The sequence below is a fragment of the Propithecus coquereli genome, unplaced genomic scaffold (genome assembly GCF_000956105.1).
Source record: "Propithecus coquereli isolate 6110/MARCELLA unplaced genomic scaffold, Pcoq_1.0 Scaffold32, whole genome shotgun sequence".
NCBI lineage: Eukaryota > Metazoa > Chordata > Mammalia > Primates > Indriidae > Propithecus > Propithecus coquereli.
In genome coordinates this window covers 2,798,093-2,812,650 of record NW_012148841.1, presented here as the reverse complement: position 1 = coordinate 2,812,650, position 14,558 = coordinate 2,798,093, and the positions used below count along the sequence as shown (strand labels likewise).

Here is a 14,558-nt window from a genome sequence, read left to right as displayed (position 1 = left end):
AATAATTAATCTTTACCACTTATTATTTTCTACTTTATACTTCACCATAAACCCACTCTGAAAATGAAATATTAATGTACACTACATTATATGTCATTAATGATGGCATATAAACCTTTTTCTAGGCATTTTCTACTACCATGCCTTTGTATATGCTGTTTCCTAGTCCCATAGCCTTCCTCATTTGTCCACCTAGCAAACTCTTATTCATCATTCGAACCTCTGTCAGCATCATCTCTGTGAAACCTTCCCTAAGTACCTTCCAACAGAATTGAGGCCCCTTTCCTTAAGTACATATTTTTATTATTGAAATGATATAAATATGTGTTAACACGTCACTCATTATTTCAATACTGTAAACTTCTTGAGGATAGAAACATTTGTCTCTTCATTTTAGCAACTCTAGTAATTAGCAGAATGTCTGGCACATTCACTAAATATTTGCTGAATTGAACCAAAGAGCTGTTCCCTCTGTTATAACCTGCGGAGTATCACATAAATGTGTTTACATTTGATTTTAAATTATCTAACAATTAGAAGTTAACATTTAAAAATGTTTTAAATATTTAATGAGTACTACATTTTGTATTATTAAACTCATTTCCGATGAGAGAAATTATCATCCCTATAAGAGCCTAATAAAATTATATAGTTAGCAACACACTTAAAAAAAATTCTGTTGCTTAGCTTAGTGCAATGGTGCACACCTGTAGTCTCAGCTACTTGGGAGGCTGAGGCAGGAGTATGGCTTGAGTCCAGGAATTCAAGTCCTCCCTTGGTAACTTAGTAAGACTCTGTCTCTTAAAAAAGAAAAATTTGTTGCTCATTCCTTCCACTCTTCTGACTTTGTGCCAACCTCATGGTTATTACAGACTCATTACATTTTGTTACAATTACTTGTTTATGTGTCTGAGGCCCCTCCTAGATGTAAACTCATTGAGAGTCAGGCCCGTGACACTTCCTTCCATCTTTGTAGCCCTGGTGCTCTGCAATGCTATGAAAGAGAGGTGCTCTACAAGAATCTGTTAAATGAGTAATAGAGGACTAAATAGGGGACAATGAATAGAATTAAATCTTTGGTTCTTCTCTCTCCATTAGAACCTACTTTATGATTACCTTAAATGAAGAAAAATCTGCAAAATTCTAAATAACGCTTTGACTGTGTTGTTGAATAAGGCTAACTTAAGACTGTGTGGGTGTGTAAACTAGTAAAATACGAAAGGAAAAAGATTTGCTGTGCAAATATTTTTATTTTGTCTTTTAAGTTTACACTGAAAGAATTCTTTTCTAGTTTTGAAACATCAAATAATGGGTTGAATCAGAGAAAAATAACTAGGTTTTTATCATGAAAAGAATTGGACATATTAAATATTTCACTGAAGTTTAACAGTGTGAGGCATCCTTTCCCCTCTGCTAAAATATTATTAGTCCCATAATTTTCTTTTATTCTAATATCATTGGATGAAAAGTAGTGTGAGACACTCCCAAACTCGCTGTTGTAGAAAATTATTTACACATGATTTTTATAACAGTAGTGTTTGGAAAATGTGGTGAGCTAATTTTGAAACTTCATCTCAACTTCTAAGGAGATGTGACATCTATTATATGCATTATTACTCACTAGTGAGTGGCACTGACAAACACAACTTAAAAGAGCATCTTGAAAAAAAGTTATTTATACAGAAACTGTATAATAAACGGTACTATAGCACTGGTGATTTTTAAAATTAAAAATGTCAAATGAAATTTTCAATTTTATGTTGTTTTTCTATATACAAACCACTTTAAAACCCACGGAAGAACAATTCATCAGTGTCTTGGTCATAAATATGGCAGAACTTTTCCTCCAAAGTAATTCTCTAATTTGTGAATCTACTAGAACCATTGACTTTAGAAAGTTGATATTGTAAATGATATCAATGTTGTGAAAAATGTGAAAATGGTGATATGGCGAAATGGTTCTCTGGAGATATAGTTACTGTACTTTATAATACACTTTCTGAGGTATTTTTTAAAAATGGCACTACAAAATTCCTGTATCAGTGTTTTAAATATACAAGATAAAATTTAATTTCTTCATTTTTTTCCAGATGAGGAAATTAATATTTATAAGTTATGGGACTCATCCAAGGTCATGGGCCATGTAGGAGAATTCAGTCAGACTGTGAAATCAGACCTTGTTCATTACTTTTTTCTTTACTCTGCAATTTTCATATTTTATATTTTCCTGGCCTTAAACATAACAATTTGCCTCTGTATTTCCATGTGAAATAAATTTCCATTATAATTTGGATAGGCACCCAAGTAATTACATATAAAATTAATTTGTAAGGACTAGAAAAAACCCATATATTAAAAAAATTGCATGGGGACATATAAAAACTAATGCCACTTAAAAAATTTTTCTCTATGAGATGGGTGTGCATATTAAATATCTAACCTGGGCAATTTAGCATGAGAATATTATAAGCTTAACACAGATTTAAAAATATTAATGGCTGAATACAAGTTAGAGAAGTGGAATGTTAATCACCATTCCTAAGAACAACTCTAGAGCTAAATTAGAAAAGTATGAATCTCAAGAATCCATTGAATCCAGCAAACAGAAGGGGAAGTCTGAAAAACGAGACAAAATGATATTTAAAGTTGTTTCCAAATTACTTCAACTTCATAATTTTAAACTTAGGGGAATCATATTTCATGGTTTTCATAAAGTGAAGTGAAGTGACTTTTGCCTTTCAAGTTAAAAACACACCAAAATAGCTCCTCATATTTGCCTTTAGGAAAAAGAGGTAGCAAAACAATTTTCTAAAGCATTAAGAAACTTACCTGTTTCCATTTTTCCATCCTGTGCTGCAGGCCCATCTGGAATCACACTTTTCACCTGCAGAAACTCGTCAGGCTCATCTCCACCAATGATGGTAAATCCAAAACCCATGTTGCTCTTTTTTAGGGTGGTGCTGAGGAATGTTCCCTTCAACTGGGACGCATCCCGGGTGAAGAGCGGTTTTTCTACATTGGCCAATATAAGTTAAAAAAGAAAAAGCACGTTTCAGGCAAGTTCCCAGATAAGAGAAAGCAAGCCACTGAGCGGCAGCAACCCTGGGGGTGAAGGTGGGGGTCTTGTGTGGCAAATGCAAGCAGGTGGAGTGGGTGGTGACTGCCAGAGCAGCAAAACTGTCAGAACTTTCTGCAAACGCAGAGCGGTCCCAAGCATCCAGGGAAAAGTTAAAAGCTGTCTGGTTTGGAGAGAGACTTTCTGTCAAGTCAATATTTCCATTCACTAAATTAGCCTTCCTGTACTTAAAAAGGGCTGCATTAACAGGCTGCCCTAGTCTTCAGATAAAGAGGTCAAGGAGGCCAAATCATCCAGACACATCTGGATATATTCGTCTGGTTGTCATGAAAGATTTCGGGTGGGAGGTACATCAGAGTGGCCAGTCTCTCACTAAACCTTACAGAGACAGGTAGAAAAGCGAAATGGACTTTTGGTTTCTTTGTTTGTTTGTTTTAGAGAGAATAAGAGCACAACATTTAAGCATGTGCTATCACAAATAGAGAAGCAGTGGAATGTGATCACATAGTCAAAGGTCCAGATTGTTTAGAAAGAGCACCTGGATGTGGGACTGAGTTAACTTGTGCTTACACCCCTAATTGTGAGATGCCATAAAGGTAACCAGATAAATAAATTTCTATTGACCCGATAGTGTTTAGTACACTCTAAAATGTGAGCAAAAGGCAAGCCAATATCTTGATATATAATTATGAATGTAAAGGTAACACATTTTGTAACATTAAAATGATATGCCTAAACCCATTTCATATAGGTTTGCCCACTAATTTGTTATATAATATAATTTTCCAGCTACGGTCTATAATAAATATATTCCCAGGACTATTAAATGCTTTAAAAATAATAGTAATACCCGTTATATATATTATTAGCATATGCTTTACATTCAATCTCAGATAAGTATTTTATATGTTACTTTTTAAAATTTGTTACATTTAAGGTGATAGGATTTGATACTCGTAAAAGCCAAATTGTGCATGGTAACTCAGTTAAGTATTTTGTATGATACTTTCATTATATTTCAGTTGATATGTAATTAAAAAACTATAAAATCATGAGTCATTCTATTAGAGTTTTACTTTATCTGTTCAGTTACATATCACATATACCTTCCTTAAATATAGATCTTTTAAAAATATAAATAAAAAAACACAGTATAATATTTCCACCTATGTTTCCTTCATCAAAGTAATGCTTACAATGAGAGAGAAGTTCACCAGGAGACCTTTACATTCATCGGGTTGTGCTGTAGTGGAACGGGGTGAAAGTTATCAGCAGGCAAGCCTAGGTCTCTGGACTCCAAAGCCTCTTTTGTGATTTTATTTATGAGTAGAAGCCCTCGAGATGTGAAAGTTTTGTGCGACTCATCCCACTACGTGGCTACCAGGTGTAGTCAGGAACGGCAAGCAGCTCTGGGACGTACCAAAGGGCCAGGGCCTCCCTGCTCGGTCGCGCTGATAGTAAGACAAGTCATTCACGCTGCGCGACCTCTCCAGGGCAGCGAAGGGGCCAATGGATTTGGGCCTAGGTAATGTCGATGAGGATCTGTGTACTGTCACAAAGGAGAACAAGCCTCATTCTTGCCCTCGGTCTTTAGAGGACGAACTTATGAGTCTCTATGAATCCGTGCAGTTTACAGAACCACTGTCAGAACCCATTCATCTCCACCTGGCAACATGCTGTAAATTCCTATAAGGGATCCCCTGAGGCTTTAGCTTCATCTGTGATTGCTAAAGGCATTAGTTTAGAGACAACGCAAACGCCCAGCTAAAGCTAATGGAAGGTTTTGGGGAAAGCAAACCAATTATTCAAAATTGTCCAAGCCACAAACAAATTTGAAGAGCGGGCAGTTTGACAGACAATTTTGCCTTTGAAACATCGCATGCTGACATGGTCTCATACCTCGGAAACCTGGGGCCTGCAGGGGCTTTGTTCCAAGTTCTGTGTGGGGCATGTTATGCTGCTGTAGCTTCCTTTTTGCTTCCAGGACAGGGTTTTCAAACTGTGTTCTTCTATTTATGTGGCTAAAAAAGAAAATTTCAAATTATCATAACAGTGGGGCAAAGTCATTTAAGAGAACATATGTTTGGCTCTACAGAGAGCAGGTGATTAAGGGCCACCTTATGTGATTATAGTCAAGTGTCTTACCCAGCACGAGGTCTGGCTTCTGACAGGGCTGGCCTGGGTACAATACACATTTCTGTGACAAGCACAGAGTTCTCAATGGCTCTATCATATATTATTGTATTTACATTATGCATGCTTCAGCTAAAAGAACTAGAATGTGCACCTGCTTTCTGGTCTACTGTGTTAGTTTGAGATAAGTTTGATACATTAAAATAAATGGTCAAAAAATGACATTTAGACTGCATAATCTTGGAAAAAAGAGTATCATCTAAGGCTAAGCTTTGCAAAATCCCTGTAACAGCAGGATAAATGTGAGGTAAATTCACTGATATAATGTAGTAACCAGAGTTCACACTTTTTATTCAGACATGATTAAAGGGTTGGGATCCAGCAAAAATACTCCCAAGGATATTTATGGAAGTTACAAAATACCTATGTAGGACAGTTAATGCTAAGTCAATCAAAAGTAAATTCACATCCACATGGTGATATGGCAAACTCACAGATACCAGACACAGAGTGGCTTGAAGAAACTGTGGCCCAGCTAAACTGAGGGCTTATAGTAGAAGAAAACTATGAATTCCTGTGTAAAACAGGCTGTTTGAAGTTAGAGTTCCTCGTCCATGGGGAGAATAAGAACCAACAACCCTGCCTAGTAGTGGCTTCACGTTGCTCTTTCTCTAGGACATAAATGCCCCATGAGAGGGCTTTTATATACATTGACTTTGGTTATTTGTACAAATCAAAATAGAATTATGGTATGAAAACATGAAGAGGAAAGAGGAGTTAGAAGAGGAATTGACAAATACTGAGCACTTAACTCTGGGCCAGATACTATATATAATTTTCCTCAGGAAATCCTCATAAAAATGCAGTCTTGAATTGTAACTATCCCTCTTTTAAAGGCAATGAGACTGACACACAGAGAGGCCAAATGACTTGCTGTAAATCATATGCCTAGTAAGTGGAAAGGTTGGAACTTGACCATGTCTATTTCTACAATGGATCTCTTACCACTTTCTCTTTTCGATATATGATTTCACATTGGCAATATGTGGGCATGCACACACACCACCCTCCACTACAAACCACTCGCTATGTCTTCTAAAAGCACATATTAGAAAGGAAAGGAGATAAAAGAAGCAAAATCTCAACAACCAATTTTTGCTGTTATGAATCTGATCATTTCTGGTGAGACAGAAAAGCAGTTGCCAAAAACATGATAGGATGACTGCAACATCTAATTCTTTCCTCATGAGAGGCAGGCTAGGGTACCTGCCTGCCCCTCAGGCTCTGGAATCGATCAGTCAGGTTCAAATTCGTGCTCGACCTCTTGACTAGCTGCGTGTCCTCGGGCAAGTTATTGAACCTGAGTCTTAGTTTCTCAATCTGTCATGTGAACGAGCATAATATTGCCTTCTTCCTGGAGTGGTTGTGAGGATTAAATGAAATAATGAATACTTAGCACATGGTTTTGAGCATAGACATGCTAAATAATTAGTATAACTAGCTGTTATCACCACTATTATCATCTTAATCACCACCATCATTTTGAGTCAGTAAGAAGGGCTTTTTTCGGAGAACTTAGAAGCACCAGGCCCTTGCTCTGATTGCCTCTGGTGGTATTTAGGAAGATGGTGCTTATAGCAATGTTCTTTGTTAGTGAACTCACCTATAAGGATTTCAAAGTAAATTTGTAAAAATGTAAAATGATTTTCCATTGGTAGCAAAATGCTTATGTAATATTCTTGTGCACCAAGGAGGCACCATGGCTGTGGTGTACAGCAAGCTACGTGAGCACATGAAACATGAGCTTTCAAAGCTTCTTCACCCCATAATTTCTGAAGCTACCACTCTATCTTGGAAGGGAAGCCTCTCTTCCCTTTTCTCCATTATCATGTAACTTCCTTACTAAAATCCTTTTGAAAACTTCCTATTACCTAAAAATATATTTTTCCTGATTTTGACCTTACTTATTTCTGTAGCTTCACCTTTGACTGCACCGTCACATGTGTCCTTTTGCTTCGGATATACTTGGAGCTGCTTTGACAGTCAACACCCTATCAAACCTCTTATCTTTTCACGTGAGACTCAGTGTACCAATGGCGCAGCACTTGAAGCAAGACAGTCTGGGTTTGAGGTGGTATCTTGGGCAAATTTCTAACTCTCTAATCATTAATATTCTTACCTGTAAATGGGAACATTAATGTCTACTTCATGGGGTTGCTGTGAGGACAAGAGAGATGTTTGCAAACCACACATACATAGGGAGAACCTCACAATTGTAAGGTATAGTCATTATTTTTGAAGCTATAGTTATTCTTTATTCTAGTATTTGAAGTGCTGCAGCTGCTATTATCATTATTATGACGCTTTTCCGACCTGTCCCGTGACTCCTCCCCTAACCTCTCCCAGTCACATTCTCAGCCTGTGTGATGTCCCTCCCCTTGGGCTCTCATAAAACCTTGAATCGATCTCTCTCCTTGCAGTTCATTCACTTATTTTCCAATATCCTGCCTCATTATTAAAAGGACTTGAGGCACTTTATAAGAATAACAACAACAAAAGTAAACAAAATCAGGGTGAAGCTAGTTGAATCTAGGTGGGAGGTGAGTGGCAAAATTGATAACACGGGTCCTATTTGTTTACTGGACTTCTGTTGCAAATTAGCTTTGAGCTTCAAGTTGCTAAATCAACAAGAGAGAGAGAAACCAATTCTACTCTTCAGATAATTTAGGATAACCCAAGCCAGTTGTTCAGAAGGACATAGTACTCCTATTATTAGGTTCTGTGAAATTCTTTCCAAGTCTTGAATAAAGAGGTTTCTGTGATGTAGTTGCAACATCTTAAGTGATAATTTTACAATCACGAATTTCACAGGCTATGCTAACTTTATCATAGTCTTTGAAATGATTGAATTTCATGCTTATTTCCTTCCCTAGATTGTACACTCCTGTATACAAGGTACATGTTATTTATCTTTGTATACTGAGCATCTAACACAATGAATGGCAATAATTTATTCATTAAATAATTAAATGATGAGTGTGTGAGACTTTTATTTTCAAATATATGTCAATAATTTCAAGAAATCAAGAAACAGCTTTGAAATGTACTGGGATATCAGCTTTTCTCATTTCCTATCTGTTCTACTTTCTGTTTTGCTAGGCCATTGTTCATCATAGGCATAACTTTATCCTTAGAAAATACATTACAAGAACTGTTTGGGATAGTTATACATATAATAGGGTTCCTCCAACTTGCCACCCGCATGTAATTATTTTCTTAGAAAAGCTAATGTGTAGCCACCTGCTTTATGGACACTATGCTGAAAATATTACATTCACCATCGAAGTGAGTTTCTAGAGTTCACAGAGAATGAAAATACTAATGAACTAGCTTGGCATGCCTTGTACGCCACAAATAGCGGAAGCTGGATATGGCTTTAGTACCCTAAGCTAATTGCTACAGAACATTTACATTGTCAGAAATGAAGTCATTCATTTAAAACTTAAAATGCTCACAAGCTCTAAAAGCCTTATCACAAAGAAATGTGATTGTAGCTGAATAGAAACTTGTCTTCCTTATGCTTCCAAAATGAATACTTTCAAGTCCTTTTAGCAAAGATTTGGGGATCTTACAATGTGTACAAAAGATGTGAATGACAAATGCCATCCTTCCTCATTGTTTGGGCTCTGTGAGATAAGTACCAGCTATTTCATCTAGCTTCCATACAGAACAGGAACCTGGGAAGCCACCAAGAATTCTTACTATTTAATTATATCTAGTCTATTGTCATATTTTACTAAGAGAAGGTTTAGATGTTCAAATCTAAAGGAGTAAAAGTCATATTCTGCAGTGCATATATCCTAACAACTTCATTTTCTCTTTACAGAAGGGAAAGAATACTGATGAGAGATACTTCCATATTAAAACGGCAAAGGGAGAAGGATATTCAAGGATGAGATTGTGTTGCTTTCTCCCTTTGTCCTTACATTCACTTATGTTCAGTTTGACCTCCTCCTCTCACCATGGAATGGAAACTTAAAACAAGCTCATACGTGGCAGCACTGTGAAATTCTGGATGCACCCGAGAGCTTTAAAAACAAACATACAAAAACGGAACACTCAGAGCCACCCTAAATCAACTGATTCCTAATCTCAGAATGGGGTACACAGACATTGGCATTTTTTTTTTTTTTGAAAAAAGCTTCCCAGGTGTCTCTAATGTGCAGCTCTGGGTTGCAATCCCCAGAGTTAGAAGCTGAGACTGTAGGAAGAGGTATTGCATAAAGAGTTTCATGCCTGATAAGATTTACGTGGAAGGCTCTTTTTCTGTATGTGGCCTTGGGGGGTACTAGGAAATGCTATTTTGCTCCTGAAGAGGACTTCTGCCATCAGAAGTTTCAGACAAGAACTGAGGGAAGGAAATATTTGCAGCTGATTAGATGATATGCTGCCAAAGGTAGTCTCAGGTCAGGATACTGCTTGACTGTCAATTTCATCACTGTGGAAAGGGAATGGAGGAATTAGGGGAAAAAAAAAAGTCATGCTTACTGAGCCCATCAGTATGTGAAGGACAGGTCTGCGGAAGGTTATCAGGGCCATTATCTGACTCTCACCACCAATGCTCTGTCTATATTCCAGCCTGTTCATGCCCCACCTTGCTTTTCCTGGGGTTTTTGGAGAGGGGCACTCAGTGCATAGTCGTGAATGACACCTTTGCACCCACCATCTTGACTTCAGTCGACAATTAGAAATAATCAATGTGGGCCGGGCACGGTGGCTCACACCTGTAATCCTAACACTCCAGGTGGCCGAGGCCGGAGGATTGCTTGAGTTCAGGAGTTGAAGACCAACCTGAGCTAGAGTGAGACCCCATCTCTACTGAAAATAGAAAAAATTAGCTGAGAGTGGTGGTGCGTGCCTGTAGTCCCAGCTACTCGGGAGGTTGAGGTAGGAGGATTGCTTGAGCCCAGAAGTTTGAGGCTGCATTGAGCTACAATGATGCCACTGCACTCTACCCGGGGCAACTGAGTGAGACTCTGTCTCAAAAAAAAAAAAAAAAAAAAAAAGATCATGTGGGAGAGAGTAGAGAGTAGCTTTTCAGTGGAGATAGTACCACAGGTAAAATGTTTCCAAGGTAGACAAGGTGGCTGTGTTAATTTCTCCAAAGCGTGAGGTAGGCAGTGCTCAGTAAATATTTGTTATATTTGTTGAATAAATGCATGGATGGAACAAGGCATGCATGAAAGGTGGTAGATCTCACTGTTTTCCAGTTTCATTCTCCCATTAAATATACACTGGGACAGTCAGAACTTGATGTGAAATTTAGGGCCAGCTTATTTGATATAACTATTCTGCATTTGGGTAAAGACCTGCGGAATCCTTCAAAACAGAGAATCTCTCAACATATTCTAGTGATGGGGAAAAAGCCATTCCACTTTGGTAATAAAAGATCTAAATCTAAGGGGCTGATTACTAGCAGCTGCTATCTTGTGTTACAATAGAAATGTGCTCATAAGGAAAAACACTCTCTTAGGGACGAAATATGGGAGCAGCCCCTCAGCATCAGGAGTGGGAAGATTGGCTTAGGGTTTGGTGTTTGTAGGTCAGTATGTCATTCCTTCTATGCAAATTGGCTGCTTTTGGGGCTTCCTGGATGAATCCAGAGAGTGTAAATTTCCTGATTGTCTTGAATTCCCTAGGCTTTCTTTGACCCCAATTCTGATTTCCCACTTTTTTTAAAATTTCAAAATATTGAGGGGTTACAAATGTTGTTGTTACATGGATACATTGTATAATGCTTAGGTCATGGCTTTTAGTGTGCCTAGCATCAGAATAGTGTTCACTGTACCAAATAGGTAAGTTTTTATCTCATGCTTCCCCTCCCTCTCTCCCCTCTTCTTGGTTTCCAATGTCTCACATCTCTTTGTGCCTGTGTGTGCCCTTGTTTAGTTACCACTTATTAGTGAGAATGTATGGTGTTTGGTTTTCCATTCCTGAGATACTTCACATAGGATAATGTTCTCCAGTTCCATCCAAGTTGCTGCAAACATCATTTCATTCCTTTTTATGGCTGAGTAGTATTCCATGTGTGTGTATGTGTGTGTGTGTGTATATATATACACACACACACACCATACTTTCTTTATCCACTTGTGAGTTGATGGACACTTAAGTTGGTTCCACATCTTTTTTCCACATCTTTGCAATTGTGAATCGTGCTGCAATAAACATACAAGTATAGGTATCCTTTTTTATAAAATGATTTCTTTTCCTTTGGGTAGATACTCAGCAGTGGGATTGCTAGATCACATGGTAGGTCTACGTTTATTTCTTTGTGGAATCTCCACAGTGTTTTCCATAGAGGTTGTACTAATTTGCAGTCCCACCAACAGTGTATAAGCATTCCTTTCTCTCTGCATCCATACCAGCATCTCTTGTTTTTTTTTACTTTTTAGTAATGGCCATTCTGACAGGGCTAAAGTGGTATCTCATTGTAGTTTAAATTTCCATTTCCCTGATGATTAGTGATGTTGAGCATTTTTTCATATGTTTGTAGGCCATTTCTCTACCTTCTTTCGAAAAAGATTCTGTTCATATCTTTTCCCACTTTTTTATGGGGTTGTTTGTTTTATTTTTGCTGATTTGTTTTTTTACAGATTCTGGATATCAGTTGTTTCTCAGATGTATAGTTTGCGAATATTTTCTCCCATTCTATAGGTTGTCCATTCAGTCTGTTGATTATTTCCTTTGCTTTGCAGAAGTTTTTAAATTTAATTAAGTATCATTCATTTATTTTTGTTGCTACTATATTTGCCTTTGGGGTCTTAGTCATAAATTCTTAGCCTAGGCCAGTGTCTAGAAGAATTTTTTCCTACATTTTCTTCTAGAATTTTTATGGTTTCATGACTTACATTTAAGCCTCAACAAACTAGGCACAGAAGGAAATATCTTAAAATTATAAAAGCCATATATGACAAACCCATAGCCAACATCATATCGAATGGGAAAAAGTTGAAAGATTTTTTCCCAATTCTAACACTTAAGTGATAATTTTCTTTTTATAAATGTCCACTCATTAATGCCTACTATACCTGGGGGAATATGAATTTGCTTTGTGAATTTGAGTGGGGAGATTGAGTCATTCACATGTTAATTTCTCCTGGTTTTCCTAGACATGAGAGCATCTACTTTGGGGATATTAGTGTTCAGGTGAGAGGATAGCCACATGCAGAAGAATGAAACAAAACCCCTACTTTTCACCATATACAAAAATTAATTCAGGACTGATTCCCCACTTTTGTATCATTACCACTTCCCATCTGATCCCCTGGACCATAGCTGTACAGGTAACCAAACACACACAGTGCACCCTGTCTATATTTTATTCATTTTAATATAAGCCTTGAGAAGACTCCATAATATTTCCTCTACTGCTAAGTTTGGTTAAATGGACTAAAAAGTACTTCATGCTTTGGAAACTAAGAGAGGATAATAACCTCACAAGGATTTTCTGGGGCCAAGCCTCTTCATTGAAGGCAGGATAGTATAACTAAGAGCTTGGTCATGTGGCTTATATTCACATCTAAGCCCAGCACATCCTAGGTGTGCGACTTTGAGCACATCATTTTATCCTCTTTGTGCTTTAGAATTTTTCATCTATAAAGTCAGATAAAAATAATGTCCACTTCATAGCGTTGTTGTGTGTATTAAGTGAGTTAAAATGAGTAAATGACTTAAGAACAGTGCCGGGATGTAAGTACTCAATAAACGCTCACTATCATAATTCATCAAATATTTATTTCTAAAACTCTCATTGCTAGGCACTAATGGTAGGGGTTGTGGTGAGGGACAAAGATTAATCAGGCACATAGTTTTTTATGGAAGAGAAAACAGGAACAAAAAAGAATTATAATATAAAATAGGATTACATAATACAATGTATTCCTTACTGTGCTTTGAAAAGCTGAATTATAAAAGTACTATATTAAAGTCTAATGTTTTAAATATAAGTTATTTTAAAATATGAGCTTTGGATAAATGGAAGAAGTGAATCTCTTTTACTTAGAGCATTCTTTAAAATAGAATAATTGAATCCTGCCTCTTGAAAGATTTTTTTCCCAATTCTAACACTTACGTGATAATTTTCCTTTTATAAATGTCCATTCATTATTCCGTACTGTACCTGGGGGAATATGAATTTGCTTTGTGAATTTGAGTGGGGAGATTGAATCATTCACATGTTAATTTCTCATGCTTTTCCTGGACATGAAGGTATCTACTTTGGGGTTATTAGTGTCCAGGTGAGAGGTGGAATCACAGCCAACTGACAAGAGGATGTTAGCACTGAAACTCTCACAGAAAAGTGTCTGTCCACTTCACGCAAGGTTCAGCTTCCCAAAATGTATATTTTCACATAAATGAGCTCTCTCACCTCTCCCAGTAGTTATTTATTTAAGATATTGACCTGTAATGTGTATTTTATATATAAAGAAGATTCATCACTAAGCCATTACTATTCATTAATTACATGGAACACTTGATAGTTTACTCCTAGCAGATATGGCCATGTGCACTGTCAATCATGTCATGACGCCTCCTACAAGATACATAGACTCAATTTCAAAAGATTCAGAACCACCAGGAATGCATTAAAATTGTTTTTTATCTAGCCCTTCTCACTTTCATAAAGTATCTTTCCAAAATGTTATTGCTGAGTGCAGGAGGTGGTCATTGTTATCAAAGGTTCTAACCTTTTTGCTTTTACATTGAGTAAAAGCAGTGATTTATAAATTTAGTAGGATAGAGTTCATCTAGAGGGAAACCAAAAAAACACACTATTTCAAGATCTTTCTGTATTGAAGACAAGACTAATAAATCCCCTTTCACTGGTGTCTGCCAACCTGGCTGAGTGGTTTAAGTTCTTTACGTCTCATATATAAGTTCATTGATTCCTCAGTATGCTGGGCATTGCAGACACAAAGGTGAATATGACACAGTCCCTTCTCCAAGGGGCCTTGTACTTCAGTGGAGAGACACACACGTTGGATGACCAACCATTTCAGTTTGCTTAGGACTAAGGAGATTGCTAGGACATGGGACTTTCAGTTTTAAAACATGGACATTCCTGGGTAAGTTGGGATGAGTTTGTCATTCTAGAAGTGGCCAGAAAAGTATAACACAAGGTATCTTCTTGGGGAGATCTGGGGTAAAAAATGCTGAAATTTGTATGCATAAAGTGAGTACTCACAGGAAAAAAAGACAACTTAGTCTGATGGTCTAGAGAAAGCCTCACAAAGGAAGAGACACATGAACAGATTCTAGAAGGATGAAAGTATTTTTTTTTATTTTT

General features: G+C 37.2%; 1 protein-coding gene across 1 annotated transcript in view; it reads right to left on the bottom strand.

Annotated features, from left to right (window-relative positions):
* MAGI2 (membrane associated guanylate kinase, WW and PDZ domain containing 2) overlaps positions 1–14,558 on the bottom strand; it is a 1,576,038-nt gene that overhangs the window by 301,053 nt on the left and 1,260,427 nt on the right. Inside the window, exons 8-9 of the mRNA XM_012650290.1 lie at positions 4,976–5,097; positions 2,830–3,012 (exon numbers count right to left, since the gene is read on the bottom strand). Coding sequence (XP_012505744.1) covers positions 2,830–3,012; positions 4,976–5,097 — 305 coding nt within the window. The remainder of the gene's footprint in view (positions 1–2,829; positions 3,013–4,975; positions 5,098–14,558) is intronic.